General features: G+C 33.3%; 3 protein-coding genes and 1 long non-coding RNA gene across 4 annotated transcripts; 2 read left to right on the forward strand and 2 right to left on the reverse strand.

Annotated features, from left to right (window-relative positions):
* Positions 1–1,388: 1,388 nt before the first annotated feature.
* LOC128040570 (uncharacterized) lies at positions 1,389–2,179 on the reverse strand. Its single transcript, XR_008195296.1, has 2 exons — positions 2,058–2,179; positions 1,389–1,752 (listed from the first exon to the last, which is right to left on the reverse strand). It is a non-coding gene; the product is annotated as an uncharacterized LOC128040570 (long non-coding RNA).
* Positions 2,180–8,352: 6,173 nt separating this feature from the next.
* Positions 8,353–10,512, forward strand: LOC105780952 (scarecrow-like protein 3). The gene is made up of 2 exons (XM_012605492.2): positions 8,353–8,858; positions 8,942–10,512. Exon 2 carries the CDS (start codon positions 8,965–8,967, stop codon positions 10,357–10,359), a length of 1,395 nt encoding a protein of 464 aa, XP_012460946.1. The 5' UTR covers positions 8,353–8,858; positions 8,942–8,964; the 3' UTR covers positions 10,360–10,512.
* A 1,438-nt stretch (positions 10,513–11,950) lies between these two features.
* On the forward strand, positions 11,951–13,546 carry LOC105780268 (protein YAE1). Its single transcript, XM_012604494.2, has 5 exons — positions 11,951–12,082; positions 12,354–12,442; positions 12,525–12,646; positions 12,723–12,844; positions 12,993–13,546. Exons 2-5 carry the CDS (start codon positions 12,358–12,360, stop codon positions 13,321–13,323), a joined length of 660 nt encoding a protein of 219 aa, XP_012459948.1. The 5' UTR covers positions 11,951–12,082; positions 12,354–12,357; the 3' UTR covers positions 13,324–13,546.
* Positions 13,547–14,165: 619 nt separating this feature from the next.
* On the reverse strand, positions 14,166–16,919 carry LOC105780267 (calmodulin binding protein PICBP). Its single transcript, XM_012604493.2, has one exon. The coding sequence runs from the start codon at positions 16,917–16,919 to the stop codon at positions 14,166–14,168; it is 2,754 nt and encodes a 917-aa protein (XP_012459947.1).
* Between the last annotated feature and the right edge of the window lie 1,095 nt (positions 16,920–18,014).

The following is an 18,014-nucleotide window of genomic DNA, read 5'->3' on the forward strand; positions in this document are numbered from 1 at the left end:
TTTAGGTTTTTTTTAGTTTGATTTGTAAATGGCAGAGGCAAGGTCAGAGAAGTGGAGAAGAGGGATGGCGGCGGGGTTCCAAGGCTAAGCCTGGAACCCTAGCAGAGAAAAGGGAATCCCCCTTTTATTTTTTTTCTTGCGTTCTGTAGAAAATGAAACATCAGAGAGAGAAGTAAACTTTTTGCTTTTATGGATTGTAAAACGGCGCCGTTTGAGAGGGGAGATCTGTGCCTTTTTGCCCTAGTGGGTAATTTGCGCCTTTGGTCCCCCCAATTCTGCGGTACATTCGATACAATCTTTTATTTCGCTTAATTTTGACCACAGAACTTTGCGCCTGTTCCAATCTGGCCCTGCTCAATATGTTTAATTTATTTATTTTTTATATATGCTATTTTATCATTATTTGTTTTAAGCCTTTATATTTATTATTTATTTGAAATTCTTTTACATTAAAAATTTTATATATATATATATATATTGTTAAACTGTTTCTTTTATGGTTTAAGATTCTCTTTTATATATTGTTTTATTTTAAACTATTTTAGATTGACTAGTATTTATCTCCAAGTTTTTATTTTATTTATTTCAAATATATATGTATGCACTATCCATTTTAAATTTATATGTATTATGTAATTTAAATTGTTTCTTATGCTATTTATTTTGAAATTTCTTTATATTGTTCGTTTCAAAATGTTTATTTATTTATTTCATGTTTTTATAGATTAAGTACTTTATACATTATTTTACCTCATGTTAAAATATATTAAATATATGCTAGTTACTTTAAAATCATTTTGTACCTTTTTCAACTATTATCTGTTTTTGTGTTTTATTTATTATCTATTTTAAGATTTTCCTTATTTTATGCTTTCATATGTACATATATGCTATTAGTTATTTTAAAATTTTCATATATAATGTTGTTCTACATTTTATTCAAGACTCATTTATTATTATTCTAAGTTTGCTCTACATTTTTTTATTTTAATTTGCCCTATACCACTTATTTTTGAAATTGTTATATATGTTATTTAATTCATTCATCCTTGATTATTAATCCTAGTTTTCAAATAATATATCTTGAGTGTGTATTGTCGCTATGTATACCATAATTAGTTTACTCGTATTTTCATATTGTTGTCATACATTTGTATAATTTTATCCATGTATCGTTATTCCATGTTTATTATTATATTATTATTTCATGTCATTATTGTAAATTAAACCCCAACATAGTTATCCAGCTTAGATTGCTTTATCATTTTTAAAATAAGATAAATGCTTACTTCAAATATCTTACTCGTTATCATTCAAAGGAAATTTTTAAAATAAGGCAAATATTTTGTGTTTAATGAATTCGAGGAATTGTAACTGTAATCACTGAATTTTGTCCGGGAATAATTTCGTGTTTAAAAAAAAATTAAAAAAATTGCATTTTGACCCCTGTACTTTTTGAAATTTACATTTGACCCCTGTACTTTTCAAAATTTACATTTTGACCCAAACTTTTCTAAAATTACATTTCAACCCCTAAACTTTCTCAAAATTTCACTTTAACCCCTAAACTTTCAAGAAATTACATTTTGGACCATATTTTTGCTAAAATTGCACTTTTGCCCCAGAAGCTTTGCATCCTATGCAATTTGGTCCTCCTGGACTTGTCAAATCACCGCAATAGCAGCCAAGCGTACCCCTCCCCAGCCGAGCTACTCCAGCAGCCTCCCTAGGCCATGATGGCTCTCCTGCAACCTGAAGACAAAATTGAAAGGATTTAAAAGAGGGAGATGAAAGGAAGAAGGGGGGATTTTCGGCAGCCAAGGAAAGCAAAAAAAAAAAAAACAAAATCAAGCAAAAATCAAGCAAAACACAGCAGCAAAAAGCCCCACGCCTCCGCTTCCACCGCCGTCCCTCACCACCGGCCGTTGTTCCCCCATCCACCAAAGACAAAAAAGGCAATAAATAAATAAATAAGCAAAGTCAAAGAAAAAAACAGCAAGCAAAAAGAAAAAAAAACAAGCAAAGAAGAAAAAGAGAAGAGAAGAGGAGAGCTTCACCGTGCGCCACCACTGATCGCCGCGCCAGGTTGGGGGTGCACCGTCGGGGCTGAACGGAGAAGAAAGAAAAAAGAAAAGAAGAAAGAAAGAAGAAACAGAGAAGAAAGAAGAAAAAAAAAAGGAAAGAAAAAAGGGGAAAGAAAAATAAAAAATAATATATCGGGTCGACCCGACCCGGATTCAACCTGCGACCCGACCCAACAGGCCCAGCAGTAGTAGGTCAGCCCAAATAAACCAAAATAGAAAAAGAAGCAGCAGAAAAAAAGAAAGAAAGAAGCAGAAAAAAGAAGAAAGAAGCAGTCCAGCAGCAGGCCCAGTGCAGCAGTCCAGCAGCTTCAGCCCAATAGCAGCAGACCAGTGCCCAGCAGGCCAGCAGATTCGGCTCACTTCCTGTCAGCCCATAAGTAGCGGCCCAACAGCAAAAAAAAGTAAAAAGAAAAGGCCCATTCTTCAACTCCATTATTTTGGGCTTTTGGGTAATTTTTTTATCCATTTATTTTAGTCCATTTATTTAAATATTGTATTATTTCAATTAAATTAGCATTTTTAAAATAGTTTTTTTTTTAGAAATATTGTTACATTTATTTTACTCGTATTTTTAAAAACAAAAAAATATTTAATGCATAAGGCAACGAACCGATTTAATTTTAAGTCATCGAATTCATTGCTATGTTGGGTGAATATCGATGGCTCGTGTTAAATACGGGATGCCCTTCTAAAAATCGAAAATATTCAAAATTCCTCGTATTTTAATAAAAATTCTCGTGTTTTATTAGAATCCCGATTAAATATTAAATTAAATTTATTTAACACTAATTCGATGGTTTCATTGCCATGTTGGGGTGAATACCATCGATTCGTGTTAAATACGGTATTTTTTTTAAAAAATTGTGTTTCAAAAATTTTCATGTCTTCAAAATTTCTCGTGTTTCAAAATAATAATAATAAAATTTCCCGTGTTTCAAAAAAATATATTCTTGTTTCTTTTTTTAAAAAAAAAATTCCGTGTTTCAAAAATTCTCGTGAATAAAAAAAATTTCGTGTTTTCAAAATTCCCGTGTTTGAAAAAATTTCGTGTTTTCGTGTTTTCAAAAAAAAATTCTCGTGAATATATTTTTTTGATGTTATCGTGTTTTCAAAAAATTCCTGTGTTTGACAAATTTTCGTGTTTTCAAAAAATTCTCATGTTTCAAAAATTTTCGTGTTTTCAAAATTTTCATGTTTTCGTGTTTTCAAAAAATTCTCTTGTTTTAAAAAAAATTCGTGTTTAAAAAAAAATTCATGTTTTCAAAATTTTCTTGTTTTCAAAATTTTTCGTGTCAAAAAAATTCTCATGTATCGAAAATTTCTATGTTTTCAAAAAAATTCTGTGTTTTCAAAAAAAATTTCGTGTTTCAAAGATCTTCGTGTTTTCAAAAATTATTATTGTGTTTCAAAATTCTTGTGTTTAAAAACAAAAAAAAGTTTTCTCGAGTTTCAATCGGATCACAATTAAATATTAAATTGAACTTGTATTTTTGGAAATTAAGACAACGCGCGTTTAACGAGATACCAATTTTGGGCGTCGCGAGGGTGCTAATACCTTCCTCGCGCGTAACCGACTCTCGAACCCTAATTTTCTCTGGATTTTGACGTAGACCTAAAATTGGCTTTTTTTGGAAAAAAAAATTTTTAAAAAAAAAATTCTTCTAAAAAGAGATTTTTGAAGGTGTCCAATCACACCTATAAAAAAGATCGGTGGCGACTCCTTTTATTAAATAAAATCAAAACTCCATTTTCAAATTTTCAATAATCGCTTCGATTAGCGCCCATACCCCAAATTTTTAGGTCGCTACAGTATCCTAACTTACGGGGTTTCAATTTTCTCACTAAATTGAAACCACGAAGTATCCTTTTAAGATTTCAAAAACGAAAGGAATCTCGACGAGGCAATATTTTGCATTTTGGTAATTTCGAGAAATCGTACCCTAACTTACGGGGTTTCAATTTTCTCGTCAAACCTAAATAGCAAAGTACCCTTTTTAAGCTTCAAAATCAAAGAAATTTCGATATACGGCAACATTTCGCGTTTTGGGTAATTCGAGAAATCGTACCCTAACTTACGGGATTTCGATCTTTCTCATTAAACTTGAATGATGAAATTTTCCCTTTAATTTTAAAAACATGAAATTCCAATAAAAATTAAAGTCAAGCTTATTCTCTAAAGTTTCAAATATCGCGTCCCAACTTACGCGGCGTAACATTTCGTTACTTTGAAATAAGCAGGTCTTTAACTCATTTTCAAATTTACTCGAACGATTTTTAAATGCACATCAATAAAAATGGATTGCATTTCAATTTGTTTTTTTTTTAATTTTCAAATTTCGGCATAAAGACATTAATTAATCAACTAGGTACCAATTTTTGGGCGTTACGAGGGTGCTAATCCTTTCTCGTACGTAACCGACTCCCGAACCCGTTTTCTGGATTTTGTAGACTAAAAATTATCGTTTTAGTAAATTTAAATTTTTATTAAAATGATTAAATTATGAGGTGACCCGATCACACCTCATCAAAAGAGATTGGTGGCGACTCCCATTTTGTTTTATTTTCAAAATCCAAGTCGACCCCGTTTCATCAAAAAAATGGTGTCAACATGCACGATTAAATCAAAATTAAAGTTTCTAGTATACATTTGAACCACAATTAGAGTTTCACGCGTATAATTGCACCAAATTAAAGTTTATATATACAGTTGCATATTAAATCAAAGTTCATGTATACTTTTGAGATTTATTCCTAAAAATAAATTTATACTAAATATATAATACTACTCTAATGTAAACATTAAAATAATGTTACGATGACTATATAAAAAATATATAAAATTATTAAATATTAAAAAATATAATATAAATATTCTTAAAAAAATTAAAAATAATATGGGCAGCCTAAAATGGGTTTAAGTTAGGCTTTTATAAATATGAGTGGATTCAAGCAAAATTTTAAACTCATATTTTAGACCGAATCACACTCAAATAAATATAAAATACATTAATATTATATTTTGGCTCCAGTTAAACTTCAATACCAACACCTTTATTGACACGCGATTAAAGGGGAAAGGGGTTACATTTTCATGGTCAAATGAGGGTTTTGTTTTGTATTTCCAAATCAAGATAGCAAGTGTACCTATAAATAATCACTAACATATTTATAAGCTTCCGCTTCAAAACAAAATCAAAGATGGTAAATATCTAACACATCACCTGACCTTCAAAATACACATCATTTCATCTGCTTTCTTTCATTCTAACCACTTTTCCCCTTCCACCATAACAATATAATTTTACATTTGGTAGTATTATTATTTTCATTTTTAATATATAAATTAGTAATAAATTAATTTCAATTGATAATTTTAATCATTGACATGATTTCTTTTATAAGAGAAAAGATAATTTTTGCTTATTTTGAAGAATTTTATTTTTTTATAAAAGTTTTTATTTATTTTCTAATTTTAAGTTTAAATTTGTATTTACTATATTTTATTGGTTTAATGATAAATTTGGCCACTAGCATTTACATGTTTTGTTAAAATGACCCTAATTGTATTTTTGAGTTTTTTTTGCCGACAATTTTGTTTTCTTTTTCAAACTACTTTTTCTAATGATTTGATAAAAATACTGTTAAAAAATTAACTTGATGATGTGGAATATTTTTAGGAGGTGTAATTTATTACTTAGGTAGCATAATAAGATAATTACATGTGAAAATAATAAAATAAATAAATCATATATGAAATTTTAAAAGTAACTCTTAATCTAAAGAAAATAAACGTAATTATCTAAAAAAGTTTTAAAATGAATGCATACGTTTATTTACAGAGAGGTTTCAAAGAAACAATTAATAAATCAAACCGAAAATACTTGAATGTGTGCATTCATTTTGAAACTTTTTGTAGATAATTACGTTTATTTTCTTTAAATTAAGATTTATTTTTTAACTTCATGAATTATTTATTTATTTTATTATTTTCCACGTGTAATTATTTTATTGGGTTATCTAAGTAATAAATTACATCTCATTAAAAATATTCCACGTATGAAATTCCACATCATCTCGTTAACTTATTTAAGGATACTTTCATCAAATCTATTAGAAAAGCAATTTGAAAAAAGAACAAAGGTTAATGGCCAAAAAGGCTAAAAATATAATTAAAACCATTTTGACAAAACATAGAAATGTTAGTGGCCAAATTTGTCATTAAACCTATTTTATTTTATGTTTAATTATTGTAGTAAATGTGTATAGACAAATAATATCTTCAAAATTAATATACTCCTCCACTATAATGGTTGGTGCATGAACAACATGTTAAGTTGCATGAATGAGGTGTAAATAATTATACATGTTTTACATTAATGTCTTACAGAAAACACAAAGAATGAAGGATTTATGCCAAAATTGTCCCATCAACCAAAAATGAAAACATTAAATATACCTAGTAAGTTGAGATTTTTTAAATATTAATTTAAGTTATATTATATTATTTTTAAAAATTTTATGGTCTAACATATTATAAAATGTGCAATGTTATGTTAATTCATTTTTTATTTATACTCACAAAAAGACTTATAATTTTAATTAATTGATTTTATAATTATAAGATAAAAATTTTAAATATAAAAAATTATATTAACTAAAATTATTAAATTAAAATACATTGAATAAATTCACAAATGAACTAAAATTGACTAAATTTTAGCATATGGACTAGACCCATACTAGAATTTGACTTTTATATATAAAGTTGTTGATGGTTCAAAACAATATAATTGAGATTACGTTACCGGTGAAAAATAGGATAAGGTACAGGTATGCACATTGTTAGACCACAATATAAATAAGGACAAAATAAGCTAGTTATCAAACGCTGGTTGGTAGACTGTGGAATCATTTCTTACACCAACAATCAAGAAACTGAGTTTGGAGGCCACACATAAGATCATATATTTTTCACTGACTTAATGACCGGAAAGTGATGATAGTGCCAACCGTCAAAATATGGGCAACCACATTAGATTCAAATAGAAGAAAACAAGTAGGAAGTTGAAAGACGCAACCAAAACCTATATCTAGATGTCCATGGAGTTAGGAGTTAAGGGTTAAGAGTTAAGGGTTAAAGGAGTTTACTGGTGATTGGGCAATGTCCATTTACTTATTTTTCTTGTACCAAATGATTCTCTTTAAAAGTGACGTGTTCAACCACCTTAATTTCTTATGCTTGATTTTGGAGCATGTATTTGACAAGTATAAAGACATACACTCTTGCTGCCCAAACGGAAGACGGTAAAGAAGGGTACAACAACAAGAACAAAACATGATTATGAGGTAAGTGGACATCAGATTTCCCACTAACAAAATTTAGCTAATCAATTAGATGATGGTGTGATTAATCACTAAGCCATGATTATGTGGCTTATTTAATTTGATTAAAATCCCTCATTCCATGGCAATTCTATAACATTTTGTGGGAAATGAGGAATGAGGATAAGACACATTCCAAACTAAGATCACACCATCCCCCTTGAAGTTGAAAATCTTCTCATCTACTTTTGGCTTTTCTCAAAATTTCCTCCTCTCTTTGTCCTAATGCTAGAAGAAGCCCCTCCCCCCTCTAGTATATATGCCCTTTGAGTTTTGAAAAGCAAAAAAGAAGAAGAAGAAGTTGATTTGGAGTATTAAATCTAATAATTTTTACTATTATATGGCATAATTAAACATGAGAAAAACTTTTTCAATTAAATTAATTTTGTAGGTGCCTCCATCTTTCAATTAATCACTATAGAGATAGTAAAATTTTCAATTAATACAATGGTGAAAATTGCATGTTTAGTTTGTTTAAAATTTATAATTCAATTACGATCCCTCTCAAAACTACTAAATTGATAGTTTAATTTCTTTAAAAATTGTAAAATTTTAAGTTAATACAATAATAAAATTACATTTTAATCCCTCCATAAATTTATAATTTACTTTTGACTCTTTAGAAAAAATTATAATATTGTCCTTGTTTGATTTGTTGTTAAAGTTGCTCTCGTCAGTTTATAAAGATAAATTGACAACCTTATGACTAAAAATACTTATAAACTTAATGATTGAATTAAAATTATTAAATCGAAAAAAGATGTTTAAAATACATAAGTGAAATCTTGGAAAAAAATAATTAAAACATTATACAAAATGCAAAGCAACATAATAAAAATCGAGGATAGATAAAATTGAATGTTTTTGAAAAAAAAAAAAACACCCTTGCCATTCCCACTACACCACTCACTAAGCAACAAGGAAGGGTGTTGTTTTGCTTTGGTAGGACATGTTTGGCTTTGTACTGTGATTGAGCATAATAACAAGTTTTGGCCTGCTCCACTTCACATCGCGACAACACACACAGAGGGCTCTATCTCAATGCCTTGTATATGTATTTCAAGAAATTCCATATTCTTCTGAACCCTCCAAAAGACAAACAAAACAATGAGGATTGAGGACAAAACCAACATCATGTTTTGTTGCCCAATGCAAAGCTGCCTTACAAAAACCCCTTCAAGCCAACTACTTTAATTCCAATTCACTCACTCTCCAACAAAAACCTTAGACCACCACACCAACTATTACTAACCCCGCCTTTTTACTCTTCTCAAAACTTTCCAAGGGTCTTCCAGGATTTTGATGAATTTCAAAGCCCATTTGGGGATTTTAATATATTTCTCTGTTTGATCAGCTTTTTTTTCCTGAGGAGAATTTGATCTGCTTTTACTGGTAATTCCCTTGTCTGTGTTTCTTGATTTTTGCTGCTTAAATATTCTTTTTTCTTTGATCATGGATTTTCCTCTGTTTCTCAGTTTGTTTAAGGAGGGCCTGAGATATGATTCCAGAGGGACCATCCCCAGTGACTTCATCACCACTTCAGTTCTTCCCCTGGATGTCACCCTCTCCTGGTATAGGATCCCCTTTCCCATGGCTATGGGAGCTCAAACCTGAGGAGAGGGGTTTATGGTTGATTCGTCTTCTTGTTGCATGTGCAAACCATGTAGCTGCTGGTAGTCTTGAGAATGCCAATATTGGCTTAGAGCAAATATCCCACCTTGCTTCTCCCGATGGAGATACCATGCAAAGAATTGCTGCTTACTTCACTGAGGCACTTGCTAATAGAATGCTTAAAGCATGGCCTGGCCTTCACAAAGCCCTCAATTCCACGAAAATATCATCGGTACCCGACGAAATGCTTGTTCAAAAACTGTTCTTTGAGCTGTGCCCTTTCTTAAAACTTGCATATATTATCACAAACCAGGCCATTGTAGAAGCTATGGAGGGAGAGAAGATGGTTCATATTATAGATCTAAATTCCTGTGAGCCTGCTCAATGGATCAATCTTTTTCAGACATTTAGTGCAAGGCCAGAAGGGCCACCGCATCTGAGAATTACAGGCATCCATGAGCAGAAAGAGGTGTTAGAGCAAATGGCACTTAGGTTAACAGAAGAAGCTGAAAAATTGGACATTCCATTTCAGTTTAACCCAATAGTTTGCAAGTTAGAGAATCTTGATTTAGAAAGTTTGCGAGTCAAGACCGGAGAAGCTCTTGCGGTCAGTTCGGTCCTTCAGCTTCATTCTCTCCTGGCAACTGATGATGAGGTGCCTAGAAGGAACTTTAACTCCCCACCGGTGTCTAAGACCCGAGTTTTGCAGATGACTCAACGTACTTTTGGAGAGTGGCTTGAGAAAGAACCAGTCCATATATACAACCCAAGTTCTGACATAGCATCTTCTCCATCATCCCTAGCTCCAGCTCCAAAAATGGGGAGCTTTCTAGCCGCTCTTCGGGCCTTGTCACCGAAAGTAATGGTTGTAACCGAGCAGGAGTCCAACCATAATGGTTCTACTTTAATGGAGAGGGTAATAGAAGCATTGAATTTCTATGCTGCGCTGTTTGACTGCTTAGAGTCTACGGTATCAAGAGCACCAATAGAGCGACAAAAGGTTGAGAAGATGCTTTTCGGAGAGGAAATTAAGAATATTATAGCATGTGAGGGTGGTGAGAGAAAGGAGAGACATGAAAAGCTGGAGAAATGGATCCTGAGACTTGAATTGGCCGGGTTTGGAAGGGTGCCATTAAGCTACCATGGCATGTTGCAGGCAGGAAGGTTGCTGCAGACCAATAACTACGATGGTTATAAGATGAAAGAAGAGAATGGGTGTTTGGTTATGTGCTGGCAAGAAAGACCTCTATATTCAATATCAGCCTGGGGGTTTAGACGCTAGGATTACGACTCATTTTATTTATGCCTGCCCTGTACCCTCCTCCTAGGTGTCTCTTTCTTTCTTCCTTTGATTGTAGTTTAATTTGTATGTATATGAAAGACTTTTTCATTCTATAGTTACTTGAGAAAAAATTTTAAACATGTATCTCATTCATTTCCTTGGGCTGCTGTTGGAGTTTGAGTTGCAAAGGAAGTCATTAATGAGTACATGATGGCAGCTTGAGAAAAATAAAACAGCCCATTTAGGCTCTAAAGTCCTATTAGGATCATTCAATCAACATGCACATGCTGCATTAAGGGAATTGACCAAATCGCAAAGCTTGTTTTCAAGGCATTAAGGGGACGTAGCATGTATGATCCTCAATTATTGATCATCATCAGTTCATTTCATTTGATTATGACATTAATTATTTTACCTTTTTCTGCGCATTTTCAATCAGTAGCCATCTTATTTTTTACAAGAAACAATCTACATATGATAACATCTTAGAAAGCTCTATTGTATTTCTCTTCATTTCGCCTTCAGCACCTACGTTTGTCTATGCGTTAGGATGGAATTTGGATTATATTATTACAAGGTAGGTATAGATTTAGTTTGGTTCAAATTGTTATTTTATTAATATTTAAAACTAAAAAAAAAAAGGGTAAACTACCAAAATAGTCACTTTTGTTTACCTTAAGTTACATTTTAGTCACTTATGTTTGAAGTGTTACGTTTTAGTCACTTAGGTTATCGCGTTGTAACATTTTAGTTACTGAGCCGTTAACGGTGTAACTGTAAGCTGACGTGGTATGTTAAATCATCATTTCAAAGAAAAATTTTAGATTAATTTATACAATCAGTCCCCATATTTTTTCGTTTTGAGCAATTTATTTTTTTTATGTTTTTTTTAACTTTCCTTCTTTTTTTTTTCTTTTTTTTCCATTCTCTTCTGCTTCTCCCTCTGTTTTCCCCCATTTTCCATTTCTTTTAACATAGTTTTCTCTATGTTTTCCATTTTCCATTTCTCTATCTTTTAACTAGTCCCTATACTTTTACTTTTTTAAAAATTTAACTTTTTCGAGTGAGGTGAGCTTGTGGACTAGTTTTAACAAATGGAAAATATAGAAAAACTAAGTTAAAAGAAATGAAAAAGGGAGGAAAATAGGGGAGAAGCAAAAGAGAGTGGAAAAAAAGAAAGAAAGTTAAAAGAACATGAAAGAAAAAAATTAAATTACTCAAAATTAGAAAATATAGGGATCAATTTTAGAATTTAACCTAAAATTTTCGTTAAAAATGATGATTTAACTTGCCACATCAACTTACTGTTATACCGTTAACGACTTAGTGACTAAAATGTTACAACATGATAACGTAAGTGACTAAAACATAACATTTCAAACATAAGTGACTAAAATCTAATCTGAGGTAAACAAAAGTGACTATTTTGATAGTTTACCTTAAAAAAAACTTTTTTTTAACAATTTCAAATAAAAAGTATAAATTTTAAAAGTAGTTAATAGGCCTGATAAGCTATGGTCTAAATGGTTTGTCTAATAGTCTAATTTAAGGTCCAAAAGCCCAAATAACAGAATTAAGAAAAAAGGGGGGGGGGGTGGGGGGGAGGAAGTCGGAATGAAAATCAGAAATTTCTTGCCAAATAATCTTTCTCTCTACTCGATAGTCTTTATTCCTTTAACTGAGCTCATAAAGGAACTCAAACAAGGCGGCGGCTGATTTATAGGTAAGCTTCGAAAATCGTTATTTTGAGTTGCTGTATTCTTATTTTAGTTTGTTTTTCAAGTTTTTTTTCCTTTAAAATTTTTTGTTAGAATTTGAAGATTCTTGTGAGACTCTGTTTAATTTTAAATTTGGATTAGCAAAGACAAAGCCTGCCACTGTTTTTACTTTTAGCTTTTATTTGTTTGGATTCAAGTAAAAAATGTTGAACCGAATCCATTTGTCGGAAGGTGTTTGATGAAATGCCAAAGTAATTTCTTTTATTGCTTTTACAGTGAAATGGATGATAAATTTGCTCAAGAGCTGTATTCAGAAAGTTTGCACCTATCCAATTTACAATTAGACCGTTCTTCGAGTACCAATGGTAATTAGTTAATGCTACCAATTCCATGGGTACCCAAAAGTTGTGCATTATTTAGTAGTGCTGTTATTTTATATGTTTTCAGGTTTCAATAAGGCGGACATCCAGGATGAAGATGGATCTTTATGGGGTGGTTCTGATGAGGAATTAGATAAAACATCTGATTTAGACCGTGAATGGAAGAGAAGGCATGACCAATTCCACACGGTACTGACAATTCAGAATTTTCTTTTTCCACTATTTGTTTAGTAATTGATGTCAGTTCTATATTGAGAATTTCTAGATTGGTTATCGTGATGGGCTGATAGCAGGGAAAGAAGCTTCCGCACAAGAAGGTTTTAATATTGGCTTTAAGCAATCAATTCCCATAGGGTACAACTGGGGCATAGCAAGAGGTGTTACCAGGTACAATGAAGAAGGGGATAAAATTTGTCATTCTTTTTTTATGTCTAGAATGTAGATTTCTTATACATTTTCTGCATGACATTACTCTGAATCTTATTTCAAATTGTATTCTTTTTCTTGTGTATATGTGTATCTTTGCCTTTAAAAGCGCATTGGCTTGTCTTCCGGATGAGTTGAGGGAGAGATTGATTGAAACACAAGAGAATAGAGATAAATTCCAGGAGTTATATGAATCTGTGAATTTGCTTTCAGCTACAGATGCACTTAAGTTGTTCCATGATGATATTTTGACAAAGAAAGCTGTGGAACAGAGCGGGTCTACTGAGGCTAGTGTTAGTGTAGGTGGTGCACAAGAACATATCTCAAATTCTTCTAGTTTGGGAACTTATAGTACAAAGCTCCAATCACTGCTTCTTGAATCTCCTGAAATCAAAGTACAATTCTTCCATCAAGGGGCTTCAACTCCTGATCGTTGTTGAAACTGAGTGTGAATTCTTGTTTTCATCCATGAAGCTCAGAACTAGAATAAGCGTTTGAATATTTGGTTAAAAAGTGCTTAGCTCTTGTTTGTATGTGAACATGAATACGAGGTTGACTATTTATGGCACATGTAGTTTCTAATAGACCTGTACAAATATAAAAGTTTTCTTTTATGTAATGACCAAAAGACCCAAAATATCTAATGAACAATCGTTTTCCGAACTTCTGTTTTCTGTGCATTCTATGTGGGCCTGTCTTATGTATTAGCATATGGTGCTTGACAGTTGCAAGTTGTATAAAGCATTTTTACAATGCTATGCTGCATTTGGATCTATCATAACCAGTATGTTTGCTTTTTATCATTATCAGTATTTTACCTCAGTTTGTACTGCCTTTCTCTTAATCTGTTGATTATCCTGGACTTAAGGAGAATGATATAGTTGATAATGATTATATTATGGAATCCTCCACGTTGCATATTAATGTTTAAATATTTTGTTAAAACTAAATATCCATGTTCCTACTCTTGCACGTGAATCCTAATAATAGTTAAAATCTTGTATGGCAATTGTAGCTTGACATGTTTAGAAACAGTACATGAAAAGCATTTGATGATTTTTGATATTGCTGGTGATCATAGTAGTACATAGCATTAGAAATAGACATAATAGACCTCCAAATGATAGATATGATCCAGTTGAAAGTACACAAATTCTAGTAGTTGAACTAGGCACTCTCCTCTCGACACATAACTTAGGAGAAACTGCCTCCTTTCCTTTAATTAACAATAACAAGGAATGGACTTGGAATAATGAGTTACTTAATTACCTCTATAACATTATCAATTACAAGCTTGAATGGATTGTCCATGGCCAAAGCCTGTTGAAGTTTGCCTCAAATGAGTTTCACATTTAGTTCTTGGCTGGACTGTTTCAAAGGCTTCAACAAGTAATGCCACCTTTCGTTTTCTAGCCGGAGCAAGTTTGGTGACAACTTGTTGTAGTGCATGATCGAGCATCCATTCCTCTGCATTTTTCCTTTTATCCATTGGTTGATGCCTGAGATCAACCTTTTCTGCATCTGGCTCTGGAACAACAGGCAAGAAGTTTGGTTCTCGCGGGTTGAATTTCTTTTTCTCCTCATAGTTATCTTCGTGTCTTTTGCACCCAATTGTCCATTTTCTGTCGCTATGATTTTCAGGCACTTCTTCTTTAGCATTGTTTCTAGTGAAGGAGAACTTGCTTCTTGGCTTGGGGATGGTTTTAGTTTTATCATTTGCTGCAGGGTATGTTTCTGCCACATCCAATCCAGCAGTAGCACTATCCTCGAATTCCATTTTCCCAACTTCACTGCCATCAGCTAAACGAGTTTTATGCATCCTTGAACCGTTATGCTTCTCTGGATCCATGGAAGTAGGAACTTTTAACTTAGCTTCTTCTTGATCTTCCTCTAGGGCACTCTGATTGTCTACAACATGCACATTCTTATGTTGGCTATCTGACAGATGATCTTGACTCTGGGAAAAAAGGCTCTCTAGAGCAGTATCTCGAGTTGAAAACCTTTCATTGTCTTCTACCTCAAATTCATCGTCTGCCCTTGGTAGAACATGAGATAAACCAAGGAATCCAATCAATAATTCGGAATAAGCTACTTTCTCTGCTTCCGTTTTGTCTCCCGTTTCACCACTTGGAAGTTTATTTTCTGGACAGAAATCACAGCTGGTGTCAATCTGATCTGCTTCCGTATCCCCCGGCTTCCAGACTATGTTGTAATCTTCATTTGTTTCATCTTGCTTCAACTTATTAAATGAGTGGAGCTGAAATTGCTCGGTTAAGTCAAAAGCTTCTTCATTCAAATCAATAGTGCTGATGTTTTCAGGAACTTCTAGTGCTTCAGAAACATCATTAACTGTTCCAGGAACTCCATTCTCCAGCATTTTCTCCTTGCTTGGTGTTGGTTCCTCATGTAACTTCTTTCTTGAAGAAGCTGTTGTAAAGATGCCTATCAAATCTGTTTCAGTGTTTTCTTCTTCCATGGCTACCGATACCTCCAACATGTCTTCAGCGGAGGAAACTTGGTTGTAGCTCAAGGTTTCTTCAAAGGCTTGTTCTGCTCCATCAGCCGAAACCTCCTTTGCAGTGTTGCTGTTACTTTCATCTGAATTGATCAGAATTTCATCACACAGATTATCCCTATGACTTTCTGACGAATCCCCAGTATCCAAATCAGATTCCATTGAAGAATGGGCTTCATAATCAGGCTCTGAAGCAGAAAATTGCCACTCTTCCCACTCCAAATCAATAACTTGAAACATAGCATGGTCCACGTCAACCCTTGAAACGCTTTCATGCTTATCACCTTTTAAGTTCAAGGGTGGTGATTCTTCTTTAATCAGAACTCCCCTAGATTCTTCATCTGCGTCTCTTTGTTTGAGCGTTTCACTGATATCATCAATTTTGGAAATAATGTCACCACAATGTTCAATTTTTTCATCAAAATCAATCTCAGAGTCTGGTGATCCTTCAGATGAACTATCTGAAATTAGCTCTACCCCTGCTTCATTGTCATATCCAGAATTATCCTTTCCCTTGGCCTTCATTTGTGTGCTTCCATGGGTTGCTTCAGCGTCATTTCCTTTGTTTTTTGCATAGATTTCAATGAAGAAATCCATGGCTCCCCCTTGCATCAAATGAGAAGGGGAGATATCCAAATCCATTCCATTGCTGGTGGGCCTGTCAGCAAAAACCACAGGCTCTTCGTCACCCCCCTCCGTTCCATCACCAGAAGGCTTTACTCTACGAGGGCTCAAAGCTTCCATCTTCATGCTTCTCTGGGTTTTCATAGAACGTCTCCTTGCTTTTAAGAAACATTTCAATTGAGACAAAGGAGTATGGTGATGACCATTAAGGGAACAGTAAGTATATGGGCAGACCTTGATAATAGAAGTTCCCTCAGACTCAGTCCCATGATTCAGCATGAGATATGAGGGAAACTTTGAATCCTTTAAAGTTGAAGAACAGGTAGCCCTCTGTACATTCATATCTGCACATAAAGCGACCCTGGAACATTTTTTGGCCGAAGCTCTAGCCGGCTTGAAAGTAGGAGATTTTGTCAAAGTCCTCACCAGCTTCAAATTAGATGTCCTTGTTAGAGTTCTAGCACCAGCTGCCTTATTACAAGAATCAGAGCTGATAGAACCGGTTGAACATCTTCTACGTAGATTCTTGCTATCTGAACCAGCTAGAGAACTTACCGGAGAACTCTCCTTTTTGGCCTTGGAACTGCTGGTAGACTTCATGTAGTTTGGTGATCCATCGACAGCTTTGATCACAGATTTATTCTGTGGAGTTGTAGCTGGAAGAACATTGAGAGGTGGTGGTTTTCCAGGTTGTGCAAAGGTTTTCCTCAAAGGTGATGATGATCTTAGACTGCCTTCTGAGAGCTTAATTGACCTTGAATTTTTCATTTTTTTCTTCAAGTCAGTTGCTTGGTGCTGACAATATGATGGTTTGAGGCTTCCCAACAGCCTTTCTGTTTTAAGGAGATCACCTTGGATTCCATTACCGAGTTTGTTGGGCACCTTTCTTTGAACCATCCTCGAAGGAAAACTTAGAGCATGGATAAGAGATGAGAACTAAGGTGGGATTATATTTTGCTTCCCATGGATGGATATTAGAGAGTTGAGCTATGGAAGAAAAGTAGTCTTGTTGAGCTTTGTTTTCTTGGGGTTGAAAAATGACATCAAAAGGTAAAAAAAGAAGAAGAAGAAATTTTAGAAGATCAAACAATATAAGATTCCTTTTTGATTTGGTTTGGTTTTCAGTGGGCGGCCTTTTGCTTAACTTGAACTGTGATTTGGCTGATGAAAACAAGTGTTAGGGGCTGATTTGCACTAACATATGCATTATGCTTTGTATTCATTCGTTTTAAGATGGTTCTTCCTTGATGCATGATAGAGTTGCCACGTAATTTCCCCATCATAATTGAGGCCAATTTGATTGGAAATAAACATTTAGCAGATTTAAATAAATATATTTTATACCATAGGATTTCAGTTCAAAGTATATTTAGCCGTTAGTGGCACGTTATATATAATGCCAAATCACCATCCAATTGTTGCAAGCAAAATGTTACGTCAATCAATATAATAATTTTTTAAATGAAGGGGAAAAAACCCCTAAAGCCAAAAAGAAGAAGAAGAAGGAAATTGAAATATAATAAAGGCAATTAGGGTTTTAGATGGGGAGGCAGGCAAAAAAGGAGTTTGGGGAAGACAAAGGAATAGTGGGTAAAAAGGGGAGTGATTGTGGGGGGTCAACTTAAGAGCCTCTGGTCATAGACGCTCCTCTCTCGAAATTTGAGGAAATATAAAAATAAAAGGGTCCCATAATAATCCTTTGTATTCCCCCCTCCCCCCACCGGCCCATGCCTGCCTATTTCAATTTGCCAAATTCATTCCAAGTTTCTTAATACAATATCCCTCGCCCTTTCACATTTATCATCTTTTTTTTCTTTTTAATGAAAATTATTGTTTACTAAATTTATAAAAATTGATAAAATAATAAATATGATTTTATTTGAAATGATAAAATGATAAAATTTGTGATGTATTGAGTTTGATGTCATCATGTGCATGTATTTTTTAGATTTCAAATAAAAACATAAAAAATAAAATAAAACTACCTTCAAA

The sequence above is a fragment of the Gossypium raimondii genome, chromosome 4 (genome assembly GCF_025698545.1).
Source record: "Gossypium raimondii isolate GPD5lz chromosome 4, ASM2569854v1, whole genome shotgun sequence".
NCBI classification, from domain to species: Eukaryota; Viridiplantae; Streptophyta; class Magnoliopsida; order Malvales; family Malvaceae; genus Gossypium; species Gossypium raimondii.